The sequence below is a fragment of the Panthera tigris genome, chromosome B1 (assembly GCF_018350195.1).
Source record: "Panthera tigris isolate Pti1 chromosome B1, P.tigris_Pti1_mat1.1, whole genome shotgun sequence".
Lineage (NCBI taxonomy): Eukaryota > Metazoa > Chordata > Mammalia > Carnivora > Felidae > Panthera > Panthera tigris.
In genome coordinates, this window is record NC_056663.1 from 142,623,096 (window position 1) to 142,641,591 (window position 18,496).

At 37.3% G+C, this 18,496-nt stretch overlaps 1 protein-coding gene across 15 annotated transcripts in view; it reads left to right on the top strand.

The window, feature by feature from the left end:
- Positions 1-18,496, top strand: part of CCDC158 (coiled-coil domain containing 158) — a 103,837-nt gene that overhangs the window by 81,749 nt on the left and 3,592 nt on the right. For 14 of the 15 annotated variants that reach the window (XM_042984350.1, XM_042984351.1, XM_042984356.1 and 11 more), the window contains 5 exons: positions 8,885-9,045; positions 10,382-10,441; positions 11,335-11,394; positions 14,908-14,975; positions 17,662-17,820. In XM_042984350.1, the coding sequence (XP_042840284.1) occupies positions 8,885-9,045; positions 10,382-10,441; positions 11,335-11,394; positions 14,908-14,975; positions 17,662-17,820 (508 nt within the window). Of the gene's footprint in view, positions 1-8,884; positions 9,046-10,381; positions 10,442-11,334; positions 11,395-12,590; positions 12,752-14,907; positions 14,976-17,661; positions 17,821-18,496 lie in introns of those variants that run through there. The other variant, XM_042984360.1, reaches the window with a different exon arrangement.

An 18,496-nucleotide genomic window follows, 5' to 3' on the forward strand; every position in this document is an offset into this window, starting at 1 on the left:
TCACCAACATCTCTTGTTTCCTGAGTTGTTCATTTTAGCCATTCTGACAGGTGTGAGGTGGTATCTCATTGTTGTTTTGATTTGTATTTCTCTGAGGATGAATGATGTTGAGCATCTTTTCATGTGTCTGTTAGCCATCTGGATGCCTTTTATGGAAAAGTATTATGTCTTCTGCCTACTTCTTCACTAGATAATTTGTTTTTTGGGTGTTGAGTTTGATAAATTCATTATAGATTTTGAATACTCACCCTTTGTCCAATATATCCTTTGCAAATATCTTCTCCCATTCCATCGGTTCTTTTAGTTTTGTTGAATGTTTCCTTTGCTCTGTAGAAACTTTTTATCTTGATGAGGTCCCAATAGTTCATTTTTGCCTTTGTTTCCATTGCCTCTGGAGACATGTCAAGTAAGAATTTGCTACAGCCAAGGTCACAGAGGTTGCTGCCTGTGTTCTCTAGGATTTTGATGGTTTCCTGTCTCACATTTAGGTTTTTCATTCATTTGGACTTTATTTTTGTGCATGGTGTAAGAAAGTGGTCCAGTTTCATTCTTCTGCATGTTGGTGTCCAGTTCTCCCAGCACCATTTGCTAGAGAGAATATCTTTTTTCCATTGGATACTCTTTCCTATTTTGTTGAAGATTAGTTGGCCATACATTTGTGGGTCCATTTCTGGGTTCTCTATTCTGTTCCATTGATCTATGCATCTATTTTTGTTGCCAGTACCATACTGTCTTGATGATTACAGCTTTGTAATACGGCTTTAAGTCCAGAATTGTGACGCCTCCAGCTTTGGTTTTTCTTTTCCAACATTACTTTGGCTATTCAGGGTCTTTTCTGGTTCCATACAAATTTTAGAATTGTTTGTTCTAGCTCTGTGAAGAATACTGGTGTTATTTTGATATGGATTGAATTAAATGTGTAGATTGCTTTGGGTGGTGTTGACATTTTAACAATATTTGGTCTTCTAATCCATGAGCATGGAATGTTTTTCCATTTTTTGTGTCTTCCATTTCTTTCATAAGCTTTCTATAGTTTTCAGTATACGTATCTTTTACCTGATTGGTTAGGTTTATTCCTAGGTATCTTATTGTTTTTGGTGCAGTTGTAAATGGGATTGATTCCGTGATTTCTCTCTGTGCTGCTTCATTATTGGTGTATAGAAATGCAACTGATTTCTATATGTTGGTTTTATATCCTGTGACTTTGCCGAATTAATGGATCAGTTCTAGTAGTTTTTTGGTGGAGTCTTTTGGGGTTTTCAATGCAGCGTATCATGTCATCTGCAAAGAGTAAAAGTTTGACTTCTTCCTTGCCAATTTGTGTTGCCTTTTATTTCTTTTTGTCTGATTGCTGAGACTAGGACTTCCAGTGCCAAGTTGAACAACATGGTGAGAATGGACATCCCGGTCATGTTCCTGATCTTAAGGGGGAAAGCTCTCAGTTTTCACCCAATGAGGATGATATTAGCTGTGAGCCTTTCATATATGGCCTTTATGATGTTGAGGTATGTTCCAAACCCTTTGGGATGCAGCAAAGGCAGTCCTAAGAGGAAAGTACACTGCAATTCAGGCCTATCTCAAGAAGCAAGAAAAGTCCCAAATATACAAGCTAACCCTACACCTAAAGGAGCTAGAAAAAGTGCAGCAAATAAAGCCTAAAGCCAGCAGAAGAAGGGAAATAGTAAAGATTAGGGCAGAAATAAATAGAAACAAGCAAAAAACCCAGTAGAGCAGATAAATGAAACTAAATCAATGAAACTACACTAAATCAATAAAATTAAATAAACTAAATTTATTTGAAAGAATAAAAAAAATTGATAAACCCCTAACCAGACTTACCAAAAAGAAAAGAGAGAGGACCCAAATAGACAAAAATCACAAATGAAAGAGGAGAGACCACAAACAACACAAACAATACAATCATAAGAGAAATACAAACAATCATAAGAGAATACTATGAAAAATTAAATGCCAACAAACTGGGCAATCTGGAAGAAATGGACAAATTCCTAGAAACATATAAACTACCAAAACTGAAACAGGAAGAAATAGAAAATTTTCACAGACCCATAGCCAGTAAAGAAATTGAATCAGTTGTTCAAAATCTCCCAACAAACAAGAATCCTGGGCCAACTGGTTTCCCAGGGGAATTCTACCAGCCATCTAAAGAAGATCAATACCTGTTGTTCTCAAACTGATTCTATGAGGCCAACATTACCTTTATTCCAAAACCAAAGACTCCACTAAAAAGGAGAATTATAGGCTAATATCCCTGATGAACCTGCATGCAAAAATTCTCAACAAGATACTAGCAAATCAAATTCAACATAATATAAAAAGAATTATTCACCATGATCAAATGGGATTCATTCCTGGGCTGTAGGGCTGGCTCAGTATCCGCAAATCAATCATGATACATCACATTAATAAAAGAAAGATAAGAACCATATGATCCTCTCAATAGATGCAGAAAAGGCATTTGACAAAATACAGCATCCTTTCTTGTTAAGCCCTCAGAAAAGTAGAGATAGACGGATCATACCTCAACATCATAATGTCCCTGTTTTTAAATTGAGGAAATGGGCATTCAGAGTGGTCAAGTTTCCTGAGGTCCCACAACTAGTACACGGAGGAGCCAGTATTAGCACTCAAGTCTGTTTGATTCTAATCTCATGCTCGTCATGCTATTTAAGAATTCCCAGATAACTTATATGTTCTTTCTCTGTCCTCTTTTATGTTTGTGTTAAAGAAAAGTTTCGGTTCACACACTGAACTTGCACAGAATTGGTACATAGGAATGGCGTAGTCATAATCCTTGATCTATGACACACTGTCATTGTTGAACCCTATATAGCTTTATTTGGTTGTTTAAAATAATACTTAATACAACTGAATACATTGCCCAGCCCAACAACTAGAGCTTTACCAGTAACTTACCTCTGTGGTCCTTCCTATTCCACCCCCCCAAGAAGTAACCACTCTCCTATAATTTTGATACAGTAGTAATCTATAAACAAATCTTCAACAAAAAGTGAACTAATACACACACGATTTTTAATAATACTATACATATACTATACAATACTATACATATTGGCTTGCAATTTGCTTTTTTTTACACTTAATATTTCTTGGAGGTTTTCTCCACAAGATTCCCTAATGGAACCAAATTCTCTAAAGTTTATGGATGCATGAGGACAGTGTCTATAGGTAAATTATATTGTCTGCTTTGGTTCCACAACCATTAGGGGACCTTTGCCACAGCCTTGAGATTCCTTGGTTTGAGCTAAATGTATGTGATATCTGGAGGTAGTTCCTATGCCTCAGCATGTAGCAAAATCTTTTACATATTGCAGGACATATGTGCACACACTGCCCCCCACCACACACACACACACACACACACACACCTCAACAAATAACATTTGTTAAATAGTTAACATTTGTTATAATTGTGTCAAATTCACTTCTCCTTTAGTTAAAGAAAATAATGTTGTTTGCATAGAAAAGTAATTATACTTTTTAAAAAATAGACCCAATACTTTATTTGAACACATACTTATAACAAAGAAATACTGTTTTTAAGTGGTAGTTATAAAATTTACTGAGATGTAACTTTCAGGCTGTGCACTTTTGCCCTGTTTATTGGCTGTTCATTGTATAAGTGTTTAATTTTCTGCTATTTAATTCAAGCCTCTAGAATCCCATTTTATCCCGTTCCTAATATTTCCTTTCATGGCTCACTTATATTTTACTGGGAAGACTAAAGAGAGAAAGAATTATTTTCTTCCAGGTGTATAGTAGGTTCAATTCTAGAGCCACCATATTACTGTTTTGTGAATGTCAGCGTAGAGAGTATGGTGTAAAACCACAAAGGTAAATGCTTTCCTCCCTATGTGGGCTCCAGAAGAGAAGGTAAGCTATTGAACATGTTTCCCCCTTACAAGAAACTGTTTAAAAAACTACTTTGGGGGAACCTAGGTAGTTTAGTCAGTTGAGCAATCAACTCTTGATTTCAGCTCAGGTCATGATCCCAAGGTTTGTAGGATCGAGCCCACATCAGGCTCCATGCTAAGCATGGAGCTTGCTTGAGATTCTCTCTCTCTCTCTCTCTCTCTCTCTCCCTCTCTCTCTCTCTCATCCACTGCCCCTTTCCCTCACTCATGCTCTCTCTCTCTCTAAAAAAAATTAAATTAAAAAAATTAAATTAAAAATAATTTAATTAAGAAAATAATAAAACTATTTGAAAACAAAGAGGAGATAAGTTTCTGACAGTAACCATGTTAACTTTTCCCCTGAAATTTGAAAGAAAAATAAAGGAAAAAGAATGATAATATCTCTACTTCTATCAAGGGGAGCATAGTAGCTGGAATGCACAACTAACTCTGATAACTTTTATTAGTGGCTGGTACTAACTATATGTTGTAGTACCTTTCTGGTGATTCTAGATCAGTAATATGGAGCATATAAAATATGTTTTCATATTAAGGGGAGAGTGAGGTGGAAACCAGCCTTTCTTGGATACTTACCATGCACACATTAGTACTTCTTATTGCTTATGCCATCCTTGTAAAGTAACAGGCATTTTCCTCCTTTTTACAGGTGAGGAAACAGAGATGCGAAGAAGCATTCCACTAGTTAATGACATTATCTGTTTATGCATTTGCCTCCCATATTAATCTGTACAGTCTCCACAGACAGGGGCCAGACACATTTGTCATTTTACTTTAGCTTTTTAATGGAGTGTCTGGCCCCTAGTAGGTGTCCTGCAAAGTTTCTTGAATGTAGAAGGTAACTTGCCCTAGATCACATAGTGGAAGAATGGTAGAGGCAAAAGCCTGTGCTCTTTTCCACTGTATCACACTGTCTATTCCCTGTCACCTCAAGAATGGCTTAGGAAATGGTACTGGCATTTGTGTTAATATCTCTTGAGTAGTTTTAAAGATTCCCAGGGTGCACTTAACTTATAAATCAATCTTTGTTTAATGCCTCTGAGTTTGGGGTAATTTCCCTCATGTGATTTGCGAACTACTTTCAGTAATAACCAGACTGTAATTATGTTGAGGCCAGCTGCTCAACTATATTATTTACTCTGTGCCCATATTCTGTAATTTTGTGATCCTAAATTTGGATACCTCATAGCATGCTGATCACATTTCCTAACGAATATACCCAGTGAGAACCAGGCAGTGTGCCACCGTGGAAAGACCATGGGCTTTGAAGTCAGACAGATGACAGTCTTCATTCCAGTTTTGCCATTTACCCCTCGTGTAATTTTGACCAAATTATTTAACCTCTCTGTGCCTGAGTTGTCTCATTTCTAAAATGGAAGTGATTATTTCTACCTTATTGGGTGGTTTGAAAATTGAAGTTCAAATGAGATAATATATAGAGTGCCTGGTGTTTGGCAAGCACTAGATAAATGGTGCTTCTACTTATTTATCCTGACAGTTTGGAATGATGATCTAAGTCTAGGAAGAGAAAGTTTCATTAGAATAAATGTCGTCTAGGGGTGCCTGGGTGGCTCAGTCAATTGGGGGTCTGAATTCAGCTCAGGTCATGATCTCGCAGTTCATGGGTTTGAGCCCCACATCGGGCTGTGCACTGACAGCTCAGAGCCTGGAGTCTGCTTGGGATTCTGTGTCTCCCTCTCTCTTTCTGCCCCTACCCCACTCGCACTCTGTCTCTCTCTGTCTCAAAAATAAACAAACATCAAAAAAAATTTTTTAAAGAATAAATGTAGTCTAGAACTTGGTAAGAAATACACAGAAATACAAAGTATAGCATATGGAAGATGGGGCTTATCAATAGCATGTGGAAAAGACCTAGGGAACCTCAGTTGACTCCCTGCTCAGTCTGAGTCCACAGTATTACGTGGCAGTCAAACAAGGTTTCAATGGTAGCATCCAGATCCCAGAGGGGGACAGCTCTTCTCCACACTGCTCTGGACACTCCCTGAATTCTAGATTTCATTTTTGGGGCATGGTTGTTTAAGAGACTCACCGATCAAGCAGAGTCTGTCCAAAGAGATAGAACCAGAGTGGTGAGAAATTGTGAGCCCATGCCTTATGAAAAGAGTAGACGGCTTGAGGAGATTTAGCCTGCAGTGTGTATTAGAAAGTGGAGGTAGGGGAGTGGAGGCTGGAGTGACAAAATAAGTGTCCATTTCTTGAGGGTTACGTTTGACTTGTTCTGTATGGCCTGAGGGGTAAAATGATGACCAGTATAGAAGTATGGAGGAGATTCAGTTTAATAAGCCTTTCTCTCAAAGGATTAAAGGTATATAAAAATTAAACTGCCTTCCTTGGTGTTTGGTGATCATGCAAAGGCCAGATAAGTGTACTGCTAGGGGAGATTGGACTGTACTGTTTGGAAATTGGACGAAGCCCAAATGATCTTTAAGACCTCTCCAACCTTGATAGTTTTGTGATTTCATACACAAGCCAAGTATAGCTTATTTGTAATGGAGTACATAAAGAGTGATGATCAAAACAAGTCCTTGCTTCTGTAAAGCAGCTTACATTTTAATTAGAGGAGCAACACACATTTCAAAAGCTCTTAAAAGTATGAGGATGAAGTCATAATAAGAAAATGTCATAGGACTGATTATGATCAATTGCTAAGTGAATGTTGGAATTGAATTTTTTTCAAACTTTTCTGTCTTATAAAGCACCAGTCACTCTCAAAGAAACAAGTGCCCTGATCTCAGGGTGAAAAAAAAGCCATATTTATATGTTTGTAGGTTATTATACTATCACTTATAATAAATGTCAAGGCCTGAACATTTTTAATAATTACTAAACTTCTTAAATAAACTTCCTAATGGGCAGATGATATGAATGAAAGTCCAGGTGCTACACTGAGATTTTAAGGTAAGAACTAAGGTGACTGAAGATTGAAATAGGATAAGGTTTTCCTTATAAAGTTTTTGAAGTTTTATTCCATAACAGACATTATGTCCAACAGGGCTAGGACAAGACAAAGCCAGTATTTGGTAAAATTGGATCATCTGCTTAGAGACAAAAGCTTTTATTCATATTATGAGAAACTGGTTTAGCACCTATGTAATCAGGGATATATATGGGAAATCTCTGTACCTTCCACTCAATTTTGCTGCGAACCTAAAACTGCTCTAAAAATTAAGGCTATTAAAAATTGGTCCACATTTGTATATATTTTAAATTAATGGAGACAAATTTAATCATTAAATTGAGTCTGATTTATGAAACTCTGAACTCATGATAATTTCCAGGTAAGGTCACCATCAGTAAACTGGAAAGACCATACTTACCACCATTCAGTTAGTCAGAACTCTTGACATCTTCAGCTAAATGTTATATGTGGTTTGCCAGCGGGGTTAGGACGGGGAGGGGATGGGAGGGTTATATCAGTAACATTAACACTCGTTTGGCGTGGACTCTAGACAAGCAAAGCTGGTGTTCATTCAGCAACCAATGTGTATGGCAGGTTTAACTCTACATTGAGATAGATACCTCCAGCTTTACAACTTGATGATGGGGGTGCTGGATGGCTCAGTCGGTTAAGCGTCCAACTCTTTCTTGGTTTCAGCTCAGGTCATGATCTCACGGTTCATGGGATCGAGACCATGGGATCAAGCCCCATGGGGGGAGCTTGAGATTCTCTCTCTCCTCTCTCTCTCTCTGCCCCTCCCCAGCTTGTGTTGTGTCTGTCTCTCTCAAAATAAATAAATAAACTTAAAAAAATAGCTTGATGATTGATGATTTTCTAGCCATGAATGTCCTCCTACTAAGACCACCTGCTCACCAGTGCAACTTCTGACTATCATTTGGTTTCCCCTTTTGAGGTGCCTTTTGGGAACATCTGTAAGTTTTATTGTAATATAAATATTCATCAGCAAATACTTGTATATCTGAAAATCTTTTATTTAAAAAAAATTTTTTTAATGTTTATTTCTTTGAGAGAGAGAGAGAGAAAGAGAGAGAAAGAGGGCAGGAGAGGGAGACACAGAATCCAAAGCAGGCTCCAGGCTCTGAGCTGTCAGCAACAGAGCTGGATGTGGGGCTCGAACTCACAGACCACGAGATCTTGACCTGAGCCGAAGTCAGACGCTTAATGGACTGAGCCCCCCAGGCACCAATCTGAAAATCCTTTTAAAACTTATTCTCAAATACTGACTAACACAGTTTGAAAATATTGAATGTCTCTTTCCTCATCAGTAAAATGGGGGAGTAAATTAATTCATCTCTAAAGAGTTCCTTACTTTTATTTTTTTTAACATTTATTTACTTTTTAGAGAAAGAGAGGCAGAGTGTGAGCAGGGGAGGGACAGAGAGAAAGAGGGAGACACAGAATCTGAAGCAAGCTCCAGACTCTGAGCTGTCAGCACAGAGCCCAAAGCAGGGCTCAAACTCAGGAACTGTGAGACCATGACCTGAGCTGACATCTGACACTCAACTGACTGAGCCATCCAGGCACGCCTAGAATTCCTTACTTTTAAAATTCTGTAGTTTTATAAAATTAGTTCAACCATAAACAAAGTATTGGAATTATTTTGCCTGGATATAGTTGTAAATATTTAATGACTTCATACTACATTATTAAAATTTTTTAAAAATGATTTAAAGATAGATGTGTATAGTGTGATTCTATGTGTGTATATTTTAATTTAAATATATATATAAATAAGTGTATACACATTTATAAATTAGATATAGCACTGTGTTGATTATTGATTGGTTACTACTGATTATCCCTGAGTAGTAAGATCACAGGTGATTTTTGTTTTTTCTTCTTTTCCTCCAAAATTTCTATTTACCAGCTGAATTAATTTTATAATAGGAAATAACATACAACTCTAAAAATAAAAACCAGGGTGTTTGTTTTGTAAATTGTGTTAATGCAGCACTCTTTGAAACCTAACACGTTGAAGGAAGATCCAACGAGGGACCTGAAACAGCTTCTCCAAGAGTTGAGAAGTGTGATCAACGAGGAGCCAGCTGTGCCTCTGGGCAAGCCCGAAGAAGAAGGGAGAACACCGTCCCTGGGAGCGTCCTATGTGGCTGTGTAAGACTGGGTGTGCTGCAGAGTGAGCGAGCTGCTGTCACCAGCGGTTTGCCATTAGTTGTCTACATGATACTCTGTGGGAGGTTGATGTTTAAACAACTTTGAAGAATATCTGACGTTACCAGGGGAAACAGTATGAAAGTGGAGAAGCTAAGCAAAAGTAAAACAACTTGATATCAAGAGTAAATAATGCAGTTATTCTGCTCATAAGCTGTCAAAGCAAGGTGTTACCCAAAGTTACAGTCATATAATAATGTATAGTTCCCAATAGATTTCACATCTAAAATCGCTTTTTAAATCTTTCTTTAATTTTTATATTGAGGGAGAGAGAGCACGCATTTAAAAATACATGGAATCTGGAAATTGTTCTTTGTATAATTAACTGAGACTTATATTTATCTATACAGAGATGATAGAGGAAGAGATTGCATTACTGAATCTCTCTCACTAGAGAGAGAGTGGGGAAGGGGCAGAGAGAGGAGACAGAGAATCCCAAGCAGGCTCTACACTGTCCATACGGAGACCGACGCGGGGCCCAAACCCATGAACCGAACCCACGAACCATGAGATCATGACCTGAGTCAAAATCAAGAGTCACATGCTTAACCTACTGAGCCACCCGAGTACCCCTCACACCCATAATCTTATTTGATTATCACAACCGTTTGAGCTAAGACAGAGCAGGATTTATTTATCCCATTTTACAGATGAGATAAACATAAGTTTCAAAATTTTGACTTGCCTGCAGCCGCACAATTTCGATGGTGGAGCTAAACTAGAACCTTGAAAACTACATGACTCTCAAAGTATAATCTAATAGGAAAGTCCTTGGTTCTCATTTGACAGATGAGTAAATTTAGGCATGGACTGAGTTGCCTTCTCCTATAAAGCAAAGAAGCAAAGCCAAAAGTGAAAGTTAGACCCCCTGGCTCCCCACACCAATCAGTCCACAAAGATTACCATGATCTCCCTGATGAGATGATTTCATCACTTTAGCCATTAGTTATGGGCTTGAACTATTTTGGACTATATTGAACATGAATATATTTGGTACCTGCCTTTAAAGAATGTATGTTAATTTGCTATAATCTTACAAATAACCTTGTCACCAAAGCCTAAACTCAGCCTAAAGCTTTTGGGAGTCCATGGAACAGAAAATATTTCTGAGTTGAACTCCAGGGACAGCCTTCTGCAAAATTTGCTTGGAGGCCTACAATCTACTTTTACACTTTAAAGAAGAGTTAAATACATAGGAGCAGTTGATTATTCTAAAAATAGATGGAATCAGGAAATTGTTCTTTGTATAATTCACTGAAAGTTATATTTATCTGTACAGAGATGATAGAGTAAGAGATTGCATTACTGAATCAAGCCTGAGATCAGAGATATGCCAGAGGTAAGAAGAATCTGAGATTCTGAATCTAATTAATTGTCTAAGAATTTTTTATGTTTCCAGGTAATTTGGGAAGTCTGGACAATTTACATGGGAATTTAGGGGCATTTGGGGTTCATTGAAGGAAAGCTGTTTACATTGTTTAACTGAAACTAAAGTGGATTTCAGTGTAAAGTACTTTCTCAAAATCAATACGATTTTTTTTTGCTTATTTTAAATTTTGCTACTGTTTACCCATATTAAGATATTTATAGGTATGCCATACCAAAAATGGAAGATTTTTCTACATTTACACTCATTTACAATGGCTTACATAACTTTTGAGAGGAAGGTAGTCCAGAAGGAAATGCTAACAATCTCAGTACAGGATTATAAGAACCTCATGGAAAACAATCCTATTTTCCTCAGTAATTGAATAGCTGAATTTTTAAATGAAATCCTAAAAAGAGCGTAAAGAAATTAAATCCATAACCCCTTAACAGAGACAACTTCTGAGAACTGACTTTAACCAAAAAGGAAAAAAGGCTAATGTTAATTTGTTAATTCAGGTAAAACACAGAGGCCATTGCCCGCAGGTTTTCATGAGCTCCTCACTGCCTGCTGATTAGGTACCTGGTTCCTTAGTCTGAAGTTGAAGGAGGTCCCTAACTTGTCACCAGCCCGGTTACTCCCGTAGTGTACTCTAACCGAAACAGACTACTGGGTCCAAGAGGAGTTCACTCCTTTTCATCTCCAAGCTTTTCTTCACACTGTTTCTCCACCTGGAAGAGCCATTAGCCCTAGTCTCACCTTTGAATCAGCGTTGGTGTAAAAGCAATGTTCAAACAATGTTGTTTTATCATTAAGTAAAAATAACACCGTGTAGTCTTTCATTTCTCCCATCCTTCTGCCAACAGAAGCAACAACTCATTAAGGGACTCCACCGAAGGTAGCAAATCCAGTGAAACTCTTAGCAGGTAAGAAATGATCTTTGCAATGCCTGAATGTCCTAATGTCCTCATTACTACTGTTTATTCATTAATTCAGCAGATTGTTAACTGTCCGTGAAGTGTCATACTCCACACTGGGTCCTTAAAATGTAACAGTGGGCAAGGCAGACAAACGTGGGCTTACAATGATAAGATCTGTTTATTGACTGACTGCATGGGAAAAAAAAACTTACTTTTATCTTTTCTATTTTCACCACCTAAAAAAAAAATAAGAGGAATCAGAGCCTTTTTTATATCCTCAGAATAAGAAAAAGAATTCTGTTCAAATTCAGTTAGGCAGAGGCTTATTCATTGCTGTATCTTCAGCGTCAGCCATATTGCCTGACCCACAGTAGCCTTTCAGTAAAGTTTTGTGTAATGAGTGAATTAAGGCAGTATTAAAAATATTTTCTTACTGTCCTTACTGCTTGATCAACAATGAACTTTTTAAATATATCTTTATCAAAACAAATTTTGATTTTCTTCTCACCTATGTATGTGACACTACATAGCACCTATTAACAATATTTTTATTTTTACATTTTTTATTTTTTATTTTAAATATTTTTATTTTTACATTTTCTGGATGCCATAGATATTTCATTTAGTCTGTATAGCCTAATATTTTTTTAATGTTTGTTTATTTTTGAGAGAGAGCATGGGCAGGGGAGGAGCAGAGAGAGAGGAAGACACAGAATCCGAAGCACAGTGTATCTAACCTGATCTTATATCCATATGTGGGTTAGAAATGAAGGCTCACATTGTTTAAGCAGCTTTCCGGGGCCATACAGCTTGTAAACAGTGGAGCCAGATTTGAACTCAGGTCTAGCTGGCTCCTGAGCTCAGGTGTGTGACCACCTCCGTGTTTGGCCTCTGTGTACCTGCACTGAGCTCCTGGGAAAGGGCCCTGTCTGTGCTAGGCACAGGGCACAGAAGGGCTGCTCCCCTGAGATGCGTCAAGCTCTGCTATAGTTTTTCCATGACCAGAAAAGTCTGTTTCCTTCAGCAATGATGTGTTCGTGAAGAGACAGATTGGAGAGGAAAAGATGGGACCTAGCCCCTACTTGTGTTCGAATATTTAATAGAAGAAGAAGAGGTTTTCAGATATTTAATAGAAGTTCTGAAAAGCATGAAACATACTAGAAAATTAAAAATGCATTTGAATGCTCTATCCTGTACTTCAGCACACTGGCCATTTTGGAAACTCACAAACAAAGAATACCACAGTTGCTGTTTTACTACAACATTTCACTGTAACTGCAGCACCTTTGCTTGACTCGGCATCTTACAGCAACGTTTCTTCATTTAGAAACTTCTGCAACCTTTTAAGCTAAATCAGTATGGTCCATATACCCAAAACAGAATAAACAATTAAAGAAACGAACAACTCTGCTGTGTGGATTTGTGCTCGAATTATTCTGAGAGCCACATTTCTCAGAAGTTTGTGGACAATTGACTTTTCTTATTTTGTTATATTATTATAACTTAATGAGCAACATTATGCCCTAAGGAAGGTTCCCAATAGAGGCTTCAAAACATCCAGCTCCTTTTTACACATCTCCATGTGGATGTTTCAGGAGATGAAACATAATGACCTGAAGATCACAGTGACCAAAATAAAACAAAGGCGGTCATTCCACAAAACCATTCCCCTCCAGCTCATCTTGTTTCTGTAAGTGGCCCCCTGCTTTCCAGGGCACCTCTGCTTAACCCTAACGTTCTCTTTGGTTCTTCTTTCTTCTTTGTCGTGTTTCTCTAGTCACCAAATCTCATTAATTTTGCCTCTAAAACAGTTCTCAAATCCATTTTCTTCTTTGTACATCCTCTGGAACGGCCTGTGTTAATCTCCTATGTCTGCTGTAACAAAATTAGTTGCTTAAAATGACACAAATTGATCTCTCTTACATTTCCAAGGAGGCCCGAAGTCCCAAATCAGTTCCACCAGGTGGAGTCAGGATGTTGGCAGGTCCACACTCCCTCCAGAAGCCCTTGGGGTTAATCCATTTCCTTACTTTTTTCCAGCTTCTAGAGCTTTGTTCCTTGCACTCTGTCTTGTGGCTTCTCCCTTCATCTTCAGATAGCAGCAGAGCATAGCATCTTCAAACCTCTCCGCTGAGATTGACACATCGTCTTCTCTCTTTCACGTGAAATCCCCCCTGCCTCCTTTTTACAGACCTTTGGGATGGCAGTTAGCCCCCCTCCTAAGAAACCCAGAATAATCTCTCCATCTCAGGATCTTTGATTTCATCACATCACATCACATAAGGAACACTCATAGCAGATATTTTTGGCAGCCGTTATACAGCCTGCCACACTGCTCTAGGCCTTTTTACCTTTCTTATAGACTATTGCAGTGGTCTTGACAGTGTTGAGTGTGGGTATTTTTAAACTCCAGTCTCATGAACATTCCAGTCACTTCTATATATTAATTTCAAATTGATCTGCCTGAAGCACACCTCAGAGTATGACCTTCCCCAAGCCCCCAGAACCTTCAAGGCTCCCCCACTGCCTCCTGCAGCAAAAACACTCTTTGCCCTGATAATTAAGACTATCCATGGCTTCCCTTTCTAGGGCTTTTCTCCTAATAGAGCTATCCTCAAACTTTTTGGTCTCAGGACCCCTTTTAGTCACAAATATTGACGATTCCTAAGAACTTTTGTTTATTGCTATTCTAAGTATTGGAAAATAAGTTTTCATATTAGCATTTTAAAAATAGAAAACATTTTGATATACCTTTAGAAACAACAGTGTGTATCACATGTTCACCTAATAGCATTTTATTTTGAAAAATAACTTTTTCAAACAAATTGTTGAGAAGGCATTCTTTTACAATTTAACATGTGACTTCACAGAAGATAGCTGATTCTCATATCTGCAGCGGCATTTAATCTGTTGTGATATCAGATCTTGTGGATCCTCTGGGAAACTCCACTGCTCATTTGCGAGAGACTGAGAGTTCAAAGCAGATGCTGATGTTAGTGTCATAATTAAGACAGTGTGGGCATCACACACCCCCTGCAAGGGAACCACTGCCATAGTATCCTCGTGCCGTCACCCAAACCACAGAGAACAGTGTGGTTTATTTCAACCTGTTGATTTAAGTAAGTCTAATAGTTTTGTAAAGTGATACGACTATTGCTAAGAGAGGTTCCTTTTTTTTTGTCTTTTTTTTTTTCATTTTAAAACAAGTTATAAAGATTGTGCCTCTTAGAATCTATGAGAGAAATACTTCGGGTTTATAGCTATTATAAAAATGAATTTTCTAACCAATATTATTATATCTTCATTCTGCAAAATGTTCATGGGCCCTGAACGATTAACAATAATGCAACTCGGGATCTCCCTGATATTTTTTGATTTCTGCAATTTAGGGTCATAACTGCCATCTTTAGCTTGTATTTTAGTCTGTCACTTTTGTGTGCATTAGCTTGCTTCTGTCCATAAATCTTAGTACTGTATTTGTGAATTGGAATGTCTGCATGACCATTCTTATGCTTCCAGAGAGCCGGTCACATTACATACAGGAGACCTAGAAGATCCATCTAGTTGTTTTACATTCCCATCTACAGGTGAGTGAAAAGTACACAAGACAGGCCTGCTTCAAACTCTGCAGTGGCTTCTCACTTCCATGCGAGTGGAAGCCAGGTATGACAGCAGCCTGTAAGTCCGCATTAACTCTCTAGGCTTATTTCCTCCTACTCCCCCCCTCATTCACTCTGTGTCATCTACCCTTGAATTGCTCCTTGAACATCCCAGGCAGCTTCTGTACTAAGGCCTTTACACCACTGTTCCTTACACATTGCTAACCCTTCACCTCCTTTAAAGGCTCTGCTCAAATGTCACTTACCCAATGAAACTACTCTCATGACCTTCTGCCAAAATTGTAACTCTCCCATACTCCCAATCACCCTTTTTTGTTTTTTTTTTTTAAATTACGCTTAGTATCTTTTAATATGTAACTTACTAATTTATGTTGTTCATAAAGGTGACTCTGTCACCTCCTGTTAGACAAAAGCCGCACAAGGGCAAGTATCGTTTGGTTTCCTGATATATCCCAGGCACATAGCAGGTGCTCAATAAATCCTTATTGAACGGATGAAAAGAAAAAGAGAAGAACTGAGACAGATGGTTCTTTTTATAATTTCCAAAGACATAATGCTATCTGTTAAACAAGGGAGTCAAGGAAGAGATTGAAAGATAACAGAATCTGTTGAAAAGCAAAATGGCATAACAGACTAGAAATGGAAGAGAAAATAAAAACATTACAGGGGGAAGAAAGCCTTAGGAAAAACATAAATGGGATAGGCATGACTGAAATCACAGGGACTTGATGGACCTTCTGTGGGGAAATTACACAAAAAGAATTTTTAAAACTAAGACAAAAATAATTACAGAGAATATGTTATGGGGAGCCTCGGTGGCTCAGTTGGTTGAGCATCCAACTTTGGCTCAGGTCATGATCTCAGAGCTCATGGGTTCAAGCCCCACATTGGGCTCTGTGCTGACAGCTCAGAGCCTGGGGCCTGCTTCAGATTCTGTCTTCATCTGTCTCAGCCCCTCCCCTGCTTGCACACTGTCTCTCTCTCTTTCTTTCTCTCTCTCTCTCAAACATAAATAAACATTTAGAAAATTTTTAAAAAAGATTTGGAAGGTGTAATTGGTCTTCCTATAGAAGAGACTAAAATGAATAGGAAAGAATGAAACTGTGAAAATGATGGTTATTCAACAAAGGCTTAGCTGTAAATCTGGACAGTAATATAATATTACAGAAATAATGTAAATAAGGAAAGTTGAGGTATGAGGTGAAAGAGATAGGAGAAAGATAAATCTCCATATTTTCTTGTTTTTTATGGAAGATTGTCAGTATATATCTAAAAAAACAAAACAGTTTTAATAAAATAAATGCAAATTCTTAATTTTTGAATAATCTTCAACTTGTGAGAAATCTTTTAAGAACTGTATTTTGAAGAAAAGGACCATTTATTTGAAGTTACTGCTTTGAGGTTTACTTCACTTACATGTTTTACTGTTGTTTTAATAATTACCCAAGAGAATACAACATGTATTCTTGCCTTGTTAGATTAATATAAATGAGAGCTTTACTTTTTTCTTGCATTGTGAGTACTTTAGAACATGTTAATTCCACTCACTATTCTTTCAAATTATATAACACTTGTTATATAAATATATATAACATTATATATATGTGTTATATATAAATATAACACATGTATATTTTAATTATAAAGGTAAACATCACAATGGATAATTTGCATTGTTTTATACAGTTAATATCCATTTAGATATACCCATGTGATTATACTTTACTTTCTCTCTGGTGTCATTTTACTCCCAATGCCTTTAATTTTTCCTTTAAGGTAAGTCTGCTGGTGATACATTCTCTCAGTTTCTGTTTTTCTGCAGTTGTCTTTATTTCATCATCATTTTTGAAGAATATTTTTGTTGAGTTTAGAATTTTAGGACATTTTTCTTTCACTTTGAAAATATTCCATGGTTTTCTGGTTTCCATTGTGTCTATGAGAAGTCAGCTCTGAATTTAATTGTTACTCATTTAAATGTAATCTTTTTTGCCCTTTTGGCAACTTTAGGATTGTTTTTGTCTTTGATTTGTTTTTTGAGGTTTTTGGGGTTTTTTCTTTTTCTTTTTTAGCAGTTGTTATTGGTATGTTCAGGTATGGTTTTCTTTATGTAAGAAGTACCTGTTTAGGGTTTGGAATAATGCTGCTTAAATCTGTGGTTGTCTGTGCCTCCACTATCCAGATCTTGTGGGTCTATACCTATTACTTGTATATATGATTTTTTCTCTTGGTTTTCTGCCATATCATTTTGTCTCCTTCTATGCCTGTTTGTTTTTATTCTATGAAAGACATCTGTGAAAAATTGTTCAAATGGTTGGAGGCAAAGAATGAGGTTACCTTCCTCCAGATAGCATTCATGCTTGCTTCTGGTAGACAACTAAGAACACCACAATCCCAGATCAATTTAATCCAATCGGGAATTCAGATAATTTGAAGCTAGATCTCAAGATCCCCAAGGGCAGGTCTTGTTCCTGTTCATCCTTATTTCTAAGACAGCCCTTTGCAGTTCTAACCCAAAGCCTTGGGTATTTATGGGAACATCCCCTTACCCCCATCATTGGGAATATTTTCTCATGAAAGTTTGACTTTTTGAGAAGTGCAGTATACTATTTTTAACTAATTCTGTCCTTTTGCTTCTGTTCTTGCAAAATTTTAGCAAGTCCATCTGTGAAAAATTCAGCTTCTCGTTCATTCCATTCTTCTCCTAAGAAGTCTCCAGTTCACTCACTCCTAACTAGTTCGGTTGAAGATTCAGTAGGCTCCACATCACCGTATAGATCCACGAAACCCGTTCTTTCACCTGATTCTGTTAAAGGTAAGAATGATCTGATGTCATTGATGAGCTTAATTGGTTTCCTCCTCTGGTGAATTGAAAGTTCTTTTCCATAATCAGAATTAATAAGATCTTATATGGTGTTCTTATATGCAAACTCTAACTGATGCTGTGTAACTTAAGTGAGTCTTATTTAAATAAAACAGCTATCGCATGCATGCACACACTCTCTTCTTAATAAATATCCATAGATATTATATGTGAATATTTTCTCTATTACTTTGACATAAATAATGAACTTCCCCCCCCCCTGCATTTTATTATAAGATTTTGGTCTTTTTTTTTTAATGTTGTGACTTTTCTTTCTTATTTACATTCTCTCAAATCATGACTCTCTTCAGTCTCTGCCTTTGTAAGTGCAAGTATTTATCATACAAATTTGTCAGATGTCCTCATTTCTTAAATGTTAAGTTCATTTGTTATTTGCTAAAACAGATAAGGAAAATGGTTTTATTTAGATTAAGCGCATGATAAATAAGTGGACATTATATGTGTGTGTGTGTGTGTGTGTGTGTGTGTGTGTGTGTATACTGACTTGAACTTGAAATGTTTTTACCATATATTGACAGCAATGCAAACAACCCCATGCTCTCTGGCATCAGTCCCTTTGATAAGGGATAAACTAGGCAAATTGTTGCATCACTGTTAAGTCAGTTCT